The 13,060-nt window shown below is 53.8% G+C and overlaps 6 protein-coding genes across 6 annotated transcripts; 3 read left to right on the forward strand and 3 right to left on the reverse strand.

Annotated features, from left to right (window-relative positions):
• Nucleotides 1–41: 41 nt before the first annotated feature.
• On the forward strand, nt 42–1,590 carry BU26DRAFT_158800 (alpha/beta-hydrolase). Its single transcript, XM_033820101.1, has one exon. The coding sequence runs from the start codon at nt 232–234 to the stop codon at nt 1,471–1,473; it is 1,242 nt and encodes a 413-aa protein (XP_033677330.1). The 5' UTR covers nt 42–231; the 3' UTR covers nt 1,474–1,590.
• Nucleotides 1,551–5,375, reverse strand: BU26DRAFT_158745 (uncharacterized protein). Its single transcript, XM_033820100.1, has 7 exons — nt 4,734–5,375; nt 4,335–4,634; nt 4,258–4,276; nt 3,012–4,200; nt 2,513–2,943; nt 2,411–2,459; nt 1,551–2,364 (listed from the first exon to the last, which is right to left on the reverse strand). Exons 1-7 carry the CDS (start codon nt 5,000–5,002, stop codon nt 1,628–1,630), a joined length of 2,994 nt encoding a protein of 997 aa, XP_033677331.1. The 5' UTR covers nt 5,003–5,375; the 3' UTR covers nt 1,551–1,627.
• An 87-nt stretch (nt 5,376–5,462) lies between these two features.
• BU26DRAFT_524474 (uncharacterized protein) lies at nt 5,463–7,726 on the forward strand. The gene is given in 3 exon segments (XM_033830293.1): nt 5,463–6,161; nt 6,172–6,173; nt 6,212–7,726. The coding sequence occupies 3 exon segments, from the start codon at nt 5,716–5,718 to the stop codon at nt 7,411–7,413; spliced, it is 1,650 nt and encodes a 549-aa protein (XP_033677332.1). The 5' UTR covers nt 5,463–5,715; the 3' UTR covers nt 7,414–7,726.
• Nucleotides 7,727–8,156: 430 nt separating this feature from the next.
• Nucleotides 8,157–9,376, reverse strand: BU26DRAFT_524476 (uncharacterized protein). Its single transcript, XM_033830294.1, has one exon. The coding sequence runs from the start codon at nt 9,368–9,370 to the stop codon at nt 8,234–8,236; it is 1,137 nt and encodes a 378-aa protein (XP_033677333.1). The 5' UTR covers nt 9,371–9,376; the 3' UTR covers nt 8,157–8,233.
• Nucleotides 9,377–9,606: 230 nt separating this feature from the next.
• Nucleotides 9,607–10,366, reverse strand: BU26DRAFT_524477 (uncharacterized protein). Its single transcript, XM_033830295.1, has one exon. It carries the CDS (start codon nt 10,312–10,314, stop codon nt 10,036–10,038), a length of 279 nt encoding a protein of 92 aa, XP_033677334.1. The 5' UTR covers nt 10,315–10,366; the 3' UTR covers nt 9,607–10,035.
• A 43-nt stretch (nt 10,367–10,409) lies between these two features.
• On the forward strand, nt 10,410–11,772 carry BU26DRAFT_510738 (uncharacterized protein; the record flags this gene model as incomplete). Its single annotated transcript, XM_033827256.1, has 2 exons — nt 10,410–11,666; nt 11,752–11,772. 2 exons carry the CDS (start codon nt 10,410–10,412, stop codon nt 11,770–11,772), a joined length of 1,278 nt encoding a protein of 425 aa, XP_033677335.1.
• Between the last annotated feature and the right edge of the window lie 1,288 nt (nt 11,773–13,060).

The following is a 13,060-nucleotide window of genomic DNA, read 5'->3' on the forward strand; positions in this document are numbered from 1 at the left end:
TTGCCATGGTTGGCATACCCCAGCCTTACGAGGCTCGATTTGCGGGGTCCCGGCCGGGCCGTTGGCGTGAGACGGAATGACTACGGGCTCGGCCCCGCTGTACCGAAAGCGGTAATATGCTCCAACGAAGCACGACCATTCAAGCGCTCAATAATTACCATCCAAGCGTCCTATATATCACTGTTCATCATCTTACGCCGGCCACGTCTGCAACAGTCACCGTCACCTATCATGCCCAACGGAACCTGGATCCTCGGCGATCTCTTCACCAAAGACTACGGCCATGCAGGCTCCATCAAGAACCTGTGGGAAATGCGATGGATGTTCCCCTGCCGTCGCGGTGTTTACCCCTTCCACGACGGAAAGTTCGAAGACTTCGAACCCGTCTTTGAGCACCTGATCTCCCAAAACATCAACGATCCCTACTCGGACGACTACACCAACGCCTTCCTCCCCGTCGCGCAAAACCTCGCCAAAGAAGCCCAAGAGACAGAAACCAAGGACAAGGAAGCAGCGAAGAAGCTGTATCTCCGCGCGAATGCGGTGTTCAGACTAGCGCGCTTTCCTTACATCGGCACAGAGCTCAAAAAGCAAGTCTTCGAAATGCAGAAAGAAACCTACCTCCGCGGGACAAAGCTCTGGGACGTCCCGATCGAGGAACACATCATCCCGCACGCTCATGCCGCCAACAACGACGGTCCCCAAATCCCCGTCTACCTGCGCAAACCCCCCGGTCCCGGCCCCTTCCCCACCATCCTCCTCATCACCGGCCTCGACGGCCACCGCCCCGACAACACCGAGCGCACAGACGAGCATCTCGCCCGCGGCTGGGCAACCCTCATCTGCGACATCCCCGGCACAACCGTCGACTGCCCGGCCAACAAGCGCGATCCGCTCTCCCCCGATCGCCTGTTCAGCAGTATCCTGGACTGGATCGAGCAGCAGCCGCACCTCGACGAGAAGCGGGTCATTGCATGGGGCCTCAGCGCAGGCGGCTACTACGCCATCCGCCTCGCGCACACGCACCGCGAGAAGCTGCTCGCCAGCGTCGGCCACGGCGCAGGAACGCACCACTACATCGGGCGCGAGTGGCTCAGCCAGATCGCAAAGCACGAGTACCCGTTCGGCCTCGAGGAAGCGTACTGCCAGAAGTACGGCTATGCGGACTTCGAGGAGATGAAGGCGAAGTGCCAGGACGAGTTTAGCTTGATTTCGGGCAAGGGCGAGGGCGTCGCGGTCGTTGCGGAGGGCAGGCCGAGCTGTCGGTTGCTGTTGGTTAATGGCGTGCTGGATGGGTGTATGCCTATCGAGGATAGTATGCTGGTAGCTGAGTATGGGAGCCCGAAGGAGATGCGGTTTGTGCAGGGGAGGCTGCACATGGGGTATCCCGAGGCGAACGGGATTGTGTATCCGTGGATGGAAGGGGTTATGGGGGCAAGTGAGCGGAGGTGTGTAGATAGAGGCAGGGGTTAGTCGGGGTGGAGTGGATAAATAAGACACGAAGGAGTGTGAGATCGAGACGCATAAGAGGTCTAGTATTATTTCTCCATTATTGCAGTGAAGATTCCTCCAGCCCGGATCAGAACCGTTTCCTCCTGTTTTCCACTCCCCATCCTATCTCTGAAACTCAGTCGTTCTCATCTGGCGAAAGATCCTCGCTCTCATCATCCTCTTCTTCTTCTTCTTCCTCATCCGTATCCTTGCCCCCATGAACAGGCCTCTTCTGCTTCCCCACCTGCCCTCTCCGCCCATGATGGCCCTGATGCCCCGCATCCCGCGACCCCGAACTAGCAGGATACTGCTTCCTGGCCCTCAGCCTTTGCGAATCATAATCATCATACCTGAGTTCCGACTCCCTCGCATTGACGCTATCGTTGCCCCTCAAGCTCTCGATATACTGCTCAAACTCGGTCGCCGTCTTCGCAATCTTCTGGAAATTCGCCTTCGTCAGCTTGACACTGGTCCACTTCTTCTTCCCGCTGGCCAGCGCCTCCTCGGGCGTCATGTCCGCCTCGCGCATCTTGGCCAGCCGCTCGTAGTGGCCGAGCGCGAGCGCCGTCTGGAACGCGTTGCGGATCTGCCGCCCGTTCCACGTCACGCCCTCCTGGTCGCACTTTTCGAAGTGGCGCTGGGCGAATTCGAGGAGCGCGTCTTTGTCGAAGATTACTTTGATCTGGGCCGTTTTGTTGTCGTCTTCAAGCCGCTTCATGATGTTCTTCCACATGGTCTTCGTGGACTCGAGGTCGATGCTCGGATAGCGCAGGGAGATGTGGATGCGCGATTTGAAGGCTTCGTCGAGCACGCCGGGGCGGTTTGTGGTGAGGAAGAGAATGCCGGCGTAATATTCCAGCTGACGAAGAAATACTGCGCTGGTAAGCGAAAGTTCGTTAATAGAGAATGAGGCACTTACCAGACACTAGAGCGTTGCGCTGCAAATTCTGCCAGTCCCGTTGGACGAGCTACATGGAAAGATTAGCATTGCCCACCCCCTAGCGCACTGCAGCGAACTCACAAAGACGTCCGCCTCATCCAAAAGTAGAACACACCCCCATTTATCGGCGCGCCGAGTGTGCTCAAGCAAACGGGTCTCCACGATCTCTGGAGTCGTCCCGATATCTCCGCAAGTGATGGAATATAGAGGACGCCGCGTATAGGCCGCTATCGTTTCCGCAGTGCTCGTCTTGCCAGAGCCAGGAGGTCCATGCAAGAGAATGATGAGACCTTGGCCCTTGCCGCGGACGATGTCGATCTGAGTTGGGACGGGGAGCCCGGCGCCATGCTTTGTTTTCTCCTTTTCGCGCTGCAGTCCGGATGCATGGTTATCAACGAGCGCAACGAGGAGATCGCGGTAGCGTTTTGGGATGACTAGGTCGTCAAAGCCTGCTGCTCTTGCATTCGCCGACTCTCGGTCTATTTCCTGGACTAAGGCCAAATCTAGATGGTCTGCGGGGTCAAAGTGGTTAGAAAAGCCGCGAGCAAACCAGCAAGGCGAAGGAGGGGGATATACGTACACCACTTGCGTAATTGGAAGGCATAGCCAATGACATAATGGGGCATCAAACAGAGATGATCTGGAGAGATCTCATCTTCTTCCGGCTTGAAGCGCTCCAGATGTATGCGGTTCACAGTGAGGAAGTCGTCTGATAGCTTTGAGTCCACTTCGTGGCCACTCAGCGAGCGATACACCGATATACCCGGTGCACAAAACTCTTCTACTTCCGCGTAGTTCTGCTTACTTCTAAGCAGCTTCCCAAGGCTGGGCTTCTTGACCGGAAAATCTTGATAATAAGCGTCGAAGTCCACGTAGACGTCGCTCTGGATCTCGACACGGCTCTCATCCCGTTTCATAGCGAGAGTCCTCCCGTCGTAGCTCTTGTGCCCCCCGGCGAACAAGAACTTTCTGCCGCGGGTTTCCATCTCCCGCACGAGGGCATCGTGCTTAGGGTGAAAGCGCAGTGGGTACATGGGAAGACTCGTGATTTCCCTCTCACCAACGTAGGGGCGAATCTTCTTGCACACATCGATTGGCCCGCAGTATTCGCCATCGAAAGCCATCATGTAGCAGTCGACCTTGAATGGCGACCAGGTGCCAATGCCGGAGCCCTCTTCCCGGAGCATCTTCTCCACAGTCTCTTCATCATCTTCCTCTCGCTGCTCCGGGGGAATCCAGTATCGTAATTTGTCCCTAATGCTGTTGATCTCTGTGATCTCTTCTCTGTTTCGGGTCCGCTTAAGAGCCTGGCCACCAGTAACGAAGTACACTTTGTAGAGCTGATCGCGCCCGTGGTCTTTCGAGAAGATGATGTCTCCTGGCTCGACTAGATGCCAAAGATCCTCGAATCGGATGCTCCTCAGAGTTCCATCCGCAATTCGGCGCCTAACCTCGATCTCTTCGCGAAGTTCATCCTGAATGAACTGATAGAGGCACTCCAGGTGGTTGTATCGGGCCATCAGAAGATCTCTTCGATCCGCATCGAGCTCGGTATCGGCCCTCTTGAGTTTCGTTTTGGCCTCATCTGGGGTTTGATCGCTACTCCCAGGTACTGAAGCGCTATCTTCCGTCACTTTACCCGCGGTACTTGCATCCTCTTCGGTAGGGTCTTCCGGATCGCCAGCGTCTATTTGTACCGTCGGTTCCTTCAGCTCGCCCTTAAGCTTGGCTAACCGTGTTTCGATCTCGGGAAGAAATCGCAAAAAAAGCTATCAGAAATGTTAGCCGAGCCATTATATAGTCGCCAGTTTGCTGTCATGTCATACCTTGTAAGGTGGTGGGACGCTTAAATATGGTCCTTATGTCAGTAAACTCATCGAAGCATGCTTCCATAGATACTCACATGAGTGGATCCCACAATGTCGAGACAGAAGCTATCGAGAGTAGCTCATGATGGAGATAATCTGAATTGATTTGAATTCTCTGCAGATTCTTGAGGTCACCGGAGTCATCCGGCGTCGGCGCCTCTTCCTTCTCTGCATCTGGGTTTGAGGTCTCATCGCTCGGAGCAGTTGCTTGAGTCCCCGGCTTTTGAAGGTAGAAGGCCTGGATAATGGGCATAGGCCATCTGACGTTATGCCAGCTCTTTTTCCTCCATTCCTGCATTGAAGCCTTCTCGACCTCGCACAACCATGTCCGTTTCCTGGATGACTCCTAGTTAGTCCACAGCTCTCGGAAAGGTCTGCTGGTGTTGGGCATTTCATGTCCAAACGGTACCCCAAAATCGAAACCGGACGCTTACAGATATTTCGCGTATGTCTCTCCGCGACGTCTTGGCGGGCCATCTTGTTTCGGCGGAGGGGGCGGAGGGGGTGGAGGCGGGAGGCGCGGGGAGAGCAACTCACTTGAGTCGCTACCTCCATCCCCGTTCTCCGTTCCTCCAGTAGAGTTACCGTCGTCGGAGAGTGCAGCGGAATCCGCGTCATTCTTTTCTGAAGGCTGTTTGACCTCTGAGCCGACCGGTGTATCGACTGGCGGCACATCGGAGCGCCCTTCGCTCTCCCCGGTCATTGTTCCTTCCGTGCACCCGGTACCGGGCTATCGTGGGTCGATTTGGGCAACAGTGGTTGCCGTGGATGGATGCGCAAGGTTGGAAAGGACAGAACTGAAGGTGCGCTCGTTCGTAGCCAGCCTTTTATCGATCCGGCTGAGCCAGTCAATCCCACTGTTTCCGCCCCCATCCTGAAGGAGGACGGCTCACCACCTTAGATGCAGCCAAGTGTTTGGGAACGGAATGTTGACCAATAGTGTAAGAATTATGCGACAACCCCTGGTCAATTGGCTGCCGTCTAAACGCGCGATACCCCGCGAGTGAGGCATTGCCAACTTCGGTCCCAGCTCCTGCTCAGCCTCCCCAGAATACGGCTGCCTCCATCCTCTTAACAGGCCCAACGCCAGATCATCCTGCACTTCCACCCCGGTCCCTCGAGGTCGGACGACCAAAATGTCGGACTACGAAGTTGCGGAGTATATGGTAACATCGCTGGACGGAGCACGTCATCCAGCCTTGTTAGCCAGACCAGGCTCGGGGATAGTCTTCGACGGCAAAAAGAAACGATGGGTGCTGGAGGCGGATGGGACCGACTGCACGATGTTGGAGACTTCTTACGCTTGGACACAAACTTCTAGGGCTGACTCCTGCTAGACCGTACGACGAGATATATCGGGTTGCTTTCCTCGCACGTGACGAACTGCTGGCGACTGCGAATAAATACCGAAAGAAGATGAAGCAGCCGATGCTGAACGTGGACACCAGCCATGACTGGATGGAAGTCCAGGAAAGTGTTCAGAATGCCTGCAGTGGCCTTGAAGAACTGGCTGCTAAAGACAAGGACATGTCAGGCTCCTTGGGAAAGCTCAAGCGAGCGTTTAGAGGCCTTTGTCGCAATGCTGGCGCGGGTCAGAGCGCCGCAAGCTTGATTCCAAACGACTCTTTCGGCTTTACCTCTGTGCTCTGCGGGAGCCTTAAAGTGGTCTTTACCGGGTTACGGACGACCGGTATATACCGCCAGGAAGTGTACCGAACACTGGAGGACCTGCCCACGCAATTGAAAGACCTCGCGGCAAATATTCAGATGTATGACCAAGACGAACAGCTACACCAACGAGCCGCCGCTTTGTACGTCGCATCATTCCACCTCTTGAACCACATCCTCTTATGGTTCCTAAAGAACACCTGGAGTGAGTACACATGCCAATCTTAACGGCACGATGCCTTGCTTACAAGTCTTCTCATTTTAGTGACGGGCGTCAAGCTTCTCGTGGATCCCCTGGGCTTTACCGATCGACTCCGAGATATTCAGGCCGAGCTTAAGATGGCCGCCCAGAGTTTTGAGGCGCGGCTCACGAAGCTCTCACGAGAGACCGGGCGCGAGACAGTGCAGCTGCAGTACTGGACGACGTACGCGCAGGCGAGCATCCATACCCAGCTCCAAACGCTCATAAAAGGCCAAAAGAACATGGAAGAAAGATTCGCTCGTGTCGAGGTACTGGAAAACTTGCACCCGCTGTTGAACAATATAATCATGGAGGCAATTGAGCAAAGAGCCGTGACCGGTGGGCATCCCCGGCTTCTGAAGATGGCGCCCGATGTGAACATCGAGCAACTACTCGAGCGATTCCTCTACCAGCCGGATCTCGTGTGGAACGACAGCGCTGCGCTGACGAAGCGGCTGCACCGGCCGCGTCGCGCAGGCTACGATGCGGGCCGTATCGCTGCTCTGCAGTCAAATCCGCGACTACGCGCATGGCTAACAGTCGACGAGCCTTCACTGTTGCTTCTAAATGGGCGCACACATCCACGACCGGACTCAGAAGTTTCGCTGTTCGCCGCGAAAATAGTCCAGAGCTTACTGCAACGCTACCAAGCGCACAATCCGGAAGACGAAGCCGGGGTGACCGTTATACCATTGGCATTCTTTTGCAGCCAGCATCGAGACTGGGAGACGGACAGTAATGGTAGCCCCGATGAAGTGGCCATGAGTCTTCTGATGCAGCTCGTAAACCGTGCCCGCGCATACCTGGACCCCGCTGTTCTACGCCAGGTTTCAGACCGTACGAAGCCAGGGGACATCGGCTCCATATGTTCCATGTTTCAAGCCCTCGTCCACGGTCTGGGTCCGGACGTTGTAGTGATTCTCGTACTAGACGGTTTACGGGATTTCGCTCGGCCGCCCGAAAGGTGCCGCGGAACGAGAAAACTTATCGCGCATCTTGTCGAAATCTACAAGCAGGAATCGATGGCGACCCTTAAGTTCCTGTTCTCGAGCCCAAGCGCGTCCGAGTTCGTAGAGGACTTGTTTGCCGATGACGAGTTCCTAGATATGCCCAGAGACATTCCGGCCAGATTCACGAGGTCGCCTACTGCGTCACGAGCCGTAGCTAACGTCGAATCAGGCGAGCTGTTCGATGTTGGCTCATGAAGGATACGGAAAGGTATGGAATCCGTGGAGGTGCGCTATCCTAGCTGGTCGTCCGGTCGTCCCGCGCCACGCCGGAGGATTCCAGCGCATTCTTGCCTGATCCTTCCGCCGCCACGGGCAGGGTAGCAATCGCAGGGCTTCGCTAGAAGGGAGTTTTGTGGTAGCTTCGCTGGACGAGGGTCGCGGCGCGGTGATCCCCAAGCCGGCAGCGCCCTTGGAGGGGTCCTTCGAAGCAACGGCTGGGGAACAAGCGCGAACATGGCGTCAATATCAAATATCGCCGTTATCTGGCCTTGGTGGGACGTCGGGCTCGAGGTGTAAAGTCCAGGAATCAGACCTCAAGAATGTTGAGGCAAAGCGGGCTTGGCATTGTTTGCAATATGACGTCATAGTGCCTTCCTGCCTTCGCGAACACTCGCCGGCCGGCTATGGCTATCTTATTCACCACCAAATGCATTAGAGCGACGACAACTACATATCGTGGGCTCCGACAAGGTTATTTACCCCAGAACCGCAGATGTGGGTATACGAACAGGTTATCAACTTCAATTGACGGATGTGTAGATTCTAAAGAATAGATCTCTCGTGTCATTTCAGGGCTGAAGAACACCATTCACATGCTCCGAAGAGAAAGAAATCGCTCGTCCAACCATGGAAAGAATCATCTGGCAGTGAAGTCCGAAATCTCTTGAACATTCAGCCCTCGGCGGTGTCCACCCACATGAACCGGCCAGTATCACACCCGACCTTCGACCACTACGTTGAAGAACTATCAACCTTGGCAGAAAACCAACCACTGTTAAACGATCTTTGTGCGTAGCTAGTAGTCGCCCCAGTCGGTATTCTCGTCCTCTTCCTCGCTCTCGCCTGCACCCTCTTGCAGCGAGTCGGCCCCAGCTGGAACGACCTTGATCTTAGGGACGCGGTTGAGCACCGCCTGATCAAGCGTGTAGGAGATGCAGCACTCAGTCCGGTGGCTATTCGATGCCGCTATTCGTCCAGCGTTCACGCAGTGGTGGCACTTCACTGCGACATAACACGGCTTGCCCTTGAAGTTCTTCTGGGTGTGGCCGCGACTACCGCATCGCAGACAGTACTTGGCAGAGCCCCAGCTCCAGGAGTGCGCCTTGCTAGCCTTCTCGACTATGTCCACCACGTTTTGCACAGACTTGCCAGAATCAACGCCGACGTTCTTGGGGAGCACCATCTGGATAGCGCTGATGATGGTCATGGCTGCGTCGTTGCTGGCGGTGTGTGCATCACGGTAGGCGAAGCCGCAGCGGCCGACCAGTCGCTCCAGGCCGATTTGGTCAAATGCGTGGGACCACTTGCCGCATTGGCGAGCTAGCTGCTGCGTGTCGATTACCTTGACGATGTTGCCGAGCGCGTACGGATCGAAGCCCAGCGTCATGTACAGCTTCCGCAAGTCGTTACCCAGCGCGTGGCCCACGACGACCACCGGGCAATAGCCCAGCTCCGGCTTCTTGGGGTCGACGTGCCAGCCGAAACATTCCTTCAGACAGCCCTGAGCCTCCTCCGGCGTCAAGAAGCGCGTCTGCCCAAAGCGGTTCGTCTCCGGGTGGCCAACGCAGAAGCGGATGTTGAGGAGGTGCGCATTTGGTTGGATGCGGATATGGTAGAACCAGATCTGCTTGAGGTAGTTCTCGCCGTGGGGTCCTGGATCCAGCGGGCGCAGGTCGCGGGAGTCGAACACGCTCAAGCCCACCTCGGTGATCTTGGAGGGATCGGCCGTCCAGCCTTCTGTGTCGAAGCAGACCACGATCGCGGAGTTGGCCAGGGCTGGTGCGTCGGGGATCGGCTCGAGACCCAGGCAGTGTTTGAGGACGTCTTTCTGCGACTTGTCGTAGAAGAAGGCCGAGAGGAGTTGGAGCTCGGTCAGCGATTGTGGTGGAGGCGTGGGCGACGTGGAAATGGAGCGCCTGGAGGAGTCAGACATGGTGTAGTCGGTACTCGACATCTTGCCCTGTTGGCAATGAGGCCTACATGATTGTTAGTACGATATGGTTGGGGCGAACCGGCTTAAGCTTACTGCGCGGTTGTTTGAGCGTGTTGCGAGAGCGCGGTCGTGCGAGTTGAGGTGCAGTCAACTGTGTTTGCGCGGGTGGTAGAATATTTGGTCCGGGAGTAGGCTCTTAAATAGTGACGCGGAACATAGGGACATCAGCGGGCCTTGCACTTCCCAACGCACCAAAGGTAGTAGCTGGAGGAAGTTCCTGTGGTTCCCTAGGGCAGAAGCGAAGGGAAGACAGCTCGTCGGCAGTTACAGATCAGTGAAAGCTAGCCGCCGTTTCCTTGCTGTCCATTATTGCTGATGGTGGCCTCCGATGTAGCGGCGTGCTCGAGGGACTCGGTGCTACGTTTGAATATTTGGAGCGGCCTATAGTGTAGTTAGCGCACCAGTAAACGGCTTTGCAGCTGCCTGATCCTGTTAGAAATTTGCGAGGAATCCTCGACCTTCTCCTCTACCACCTGGGCACTATCAGGCGTTTCATGTTGCCATCAGCGTGACGCCCATCTACGCCTTGCGTGCACCTCCGCGGCTTCTCTTTTATCTACTTCTCGGGGGAGCCGCTACCGCCAGAATTTGGTTTCCTGGTTTCCTTATTGCCCTCTAAACATCGGGCTGACTTTCTTCTTCGCCAGAGCCGCCCTCTGAATCTGCCGTCTTCGCATCCGCTGGGTTAAGACTAAGCAGGCTAGCTTGCTGGCGTTGCTATGCTGAAAGCGATATGGCGCTGTCGTAACATGGCCTCCTAGGGTTTGGGACTTGGTTAAAGGCACTCCCCGACGTGTCGCTTCCTCGCCGTCACCTATCTCCGAACTGCCCGCTCCGCGCGCGCACAGTACCAGTCCCAAGCTCTCGGAAGCTCTTGCGTTCATTCTAGCGGTCGTGGAGTGGTGGTGGTGGTGGTCTCCAGTCCGTTTGCGAAGTTCTGAGTGTCCGAATGGTGAGGTGGAGTCATCGGTCGGGGACCATGACGTCAGCCGCTTTGCACGTGCGATATCCATTCACCACCACGTGGCGTCGCTCCATCCTCACTCGCCATAGTCGCACAGACGATGTAGGAATGATGGAAGCGCTGGTGAAATGGCCCAGCAAACAACATGTGCTTAGGTTTAGGGTTACGCATCTCCCCATCCGAAACAGTGAACAATACGAAGCCGCGTCCACTTGCACTGCTGACTTTCACTTGCACTTCCTTCCCACCCTTACGGGGTTATTGGTCGCACGCTCGCTTCGCAATATATTTAACCCTTCAGACTATCATCCCTTCGATCCATTATTTTACAGCAACTCCAACCACGCGATATCCCCACAACTACCCTCACTCATGGCGTCGCTACTCAGAGTCTCCAAGTCGACCTTCCTCACTACTCGGGTGGTGCCAGCGAACGACAACGACATCTTCAATGACAACAAATGCGCATTCTGTTGGGGACCGTATGACGATGGTCACCCCGCCGTCCGAGTTCTCCCGTGCAACCATGTCTTCGGCCAGGACTGTCTGAACGACTTGATCGATGCTCCCAATGGCGACCTCTGCGCTATCTGTCGAACGCCTCTCTTTCGACCATCGCCATTGGTGCTTCTGAAAGCAATGATGGTCTCGTGCGTGCACTTTCTGGCCGCGCAAGCAATTTCACTGTACCTCAAAGCAGTCGCGTTCTTCTATGATCTCCCTGGCTGGCTGAAGTTCTGTTTCCGCGCATTCCGGATGTATCTCTGCAGGAAGCAGATAACGACATGGATCCCAAAAGTGAGCGAAGTGGTCCATCGCTTCACTGGCCTGGCAACTCGCAATCCATCTTTCGATCTTTCTGTCGTCCTCCGCAAACTCACGGTCTTACGATTTACCGCGGGAATCACGTACTGGATACTCTCGTCTTTGATTGGAAGCCTTCGCTATCTTCCGTTCAACATTCCCCGCCCGGAGAACGATATCCGAGTATTCAGCGACTACGCACCGTCTTTGGGATACGACAATGCCACAATCTCTGCTCTACAAATCTTCATCACTGCAGCGGCCACAGCGTTTGTTTGGAACAGCTCGGTCTGCGGTCGGCTTGGGAGCAACCAAGATCGCTGCATTGTAGGTGCGATATTCCTCGCGACGGTGCTGTTCCGCCACATTGGCGACGTCTGGGTCATTCTTTGCTTTGCTCAGGGTTGGAATCCGCGAGAATCCTGGATTAGTTTCCTTATTCTTTGGTGGGGTGGAAATGTAGTCTATGTAAGCCCTGAAGTCTATAATAGACTAGTTAACAATAGCCTAGTCTCTTATTTAGTTATATCATTATAGATATAACTAGCTATAGATAATTATACTAAAAGAGTAGTAATTTATTTATCTATTACTATAGAGTAATAGTGTAATACTATTAGTTACTATACTATTTTATATCTACCTATCTACTACTAGTTATTCTACTAAAAACTAATAAGTTTTTTATATTTTAATTAGCTAATTAGATAATAGAAATTAGTACTACTATAAGGCTATAGCTAACTAAAGTATATATAAATATTCTAAAATTCTTCTAGTAGTAAGCTATTTTAACTACTTCTCTATATCTCTAACTTACTTTTCTCTATCTTCGCTTTCTTTCTAATATTCTACCCTACACGTACACCTACTAAGAACGCCTTACTTAAGAACGCCTTACCTAAGAACTAGCAACAAGCTAGCTACTAGGGATTTGCATTTGTAGGCATCTTCGAATCCACGGCTATAAAATTAGAAACTTCTACCTCCTGCGTAAAACTGACATATAGATCTGTCTGGTGCAATCTCTATCTTAATTAGCTTCCGGTCGCGATTGTAGGATTTAGTGTAGCTGTTAGGACGATCAGCGAGCGGAGACGGGCCCCAGTGCGGAGGCAGCCTTCATCAGACGGTCGAAGAGAAGGTCGTTAATATCGAGATTAGCGTCGGTTTCATCCTCAACGGTTAGGCTTATGTGTGCACAATGGAGCCAATACGTAGCATTAATAACGCGCTTGTCGCCTGGCTGTCGCCACCGTCCTTCCAGAATGGCCGCTACCTTCGAAGTCTACCACTTCTTCACATAACATGGAAGGCACGCTGCTTGGTTCTTTCCTGTGCTCGTCCCCATTGGCATCGTAAGACTCTTCCCGTCCCACTTAACAGTGAAGATGTTCCAGGGTACGCGCTAAGCTTCCTACTCACTAACCTCTTACGTGTGCTCCGTCCTTCATCCTCACCATCCTGGAATCGGATGCTCGATCCCATGATTCGAGCCTGACTCTCGTTCGAATCTGATGCTGCAATAATGCCCAGTATACCTGCAGTCAGCCACCTCGAAAACGTGCTGTTACCATAGCCGGCAGTCACGATACGCTCTCAGGATTCTGCAGTATAGAAGTCTTACAACTTATCTACCAATGCCCTTACTTTCGCCTAGAATATAGCCTTAACTTACTATAAAATTTATGTTAAGAAAAGTATTAACATAAAGAAATATTTATGCTTAGAAAAGAGTTAGCATAAATATTTATGTTAAGAAAAGAGTTAACATAAAGATAAATGTTAAAAAAAAACCCAAACAACTAAAAGTCTAGGGCTCCTGCGTTGGATAGATAGCTTGCGTGAGTACTTTTTGTCGA

Source organism: Trematosphaeria pertusa, assembly GCF_010094035.1.
Source record: "Trematosphaeria pertusa strain CBS 122368 unplaced genomic scaffold BU26scaffold_20, whole genome shotgun sequence".
NCBI classification, from domain to species: Eukaryota; Fungi; Ascomycota; class Dothideomycetes; order Pleosporales; family Trematosphaeriaceae; genus Trematosphaeria; species Trematosphaeria pertusa.

What these genes read in the sequence shown, in the direction of transcription:
- BU26DRAFT_158800 (XM_033820101.1), top strand. Translation starts at nt 232, where the DNA reads ATGCCCAACGGAACCTGGATCCTCGGCGATCTCTTCACCAAAGACTAC.
- BU26DRAFT_158745 (XM_033820100.1), bottom strand. Translation starts at nt 5,002, where the DNA reads ATGACCGGGGAGAGCGAAGGGCGCTCCGATGTGCCGCCAGTCGATACA. An exon ending in GAGACATACGCGAAATATCT is followed by an intron (nt 4,635 to 4,733) that starts GTAAGCGTCCGG and finishes GGAGTCATCCAG; the next exon opens with GAAACGGACATGGTTGTGCG. An exon ending in GCGCAACGCTCTAGTGTCTG is followed by an intron (nt 2,365 to 2,410) that starts GTAAGTGCCTCA and finishes TTACCAGCGCAG; the next exon opens with TATTTCTTCGTCAGCTGGAA.
- BU26DRAFT_524477 (XM_033830295.1), bottom strand. Translation starts at nt 10,314, where the DNA reads ATGAACGCAAGAGCTTCCGAGAGCTTGGGACTGGTACTGTGCGCGCGC.
- BU26DRAFT_524474 (XM_033830293.1), top strand. Translation starts at nt 5,716, where the DNA reads ATGAAGCAGCCGATGCTGAACGTGGACACCAGCCATGACTGGATGGAA.
- BU26DRAFT_524476 (XM_033830294.1), bottom strand. Translation starts at nt 9,370, where the DNA reads ATGTCTGACTCCTCCAGGCGCTCCATTTCCACGTCGCCCACGCCTCCA.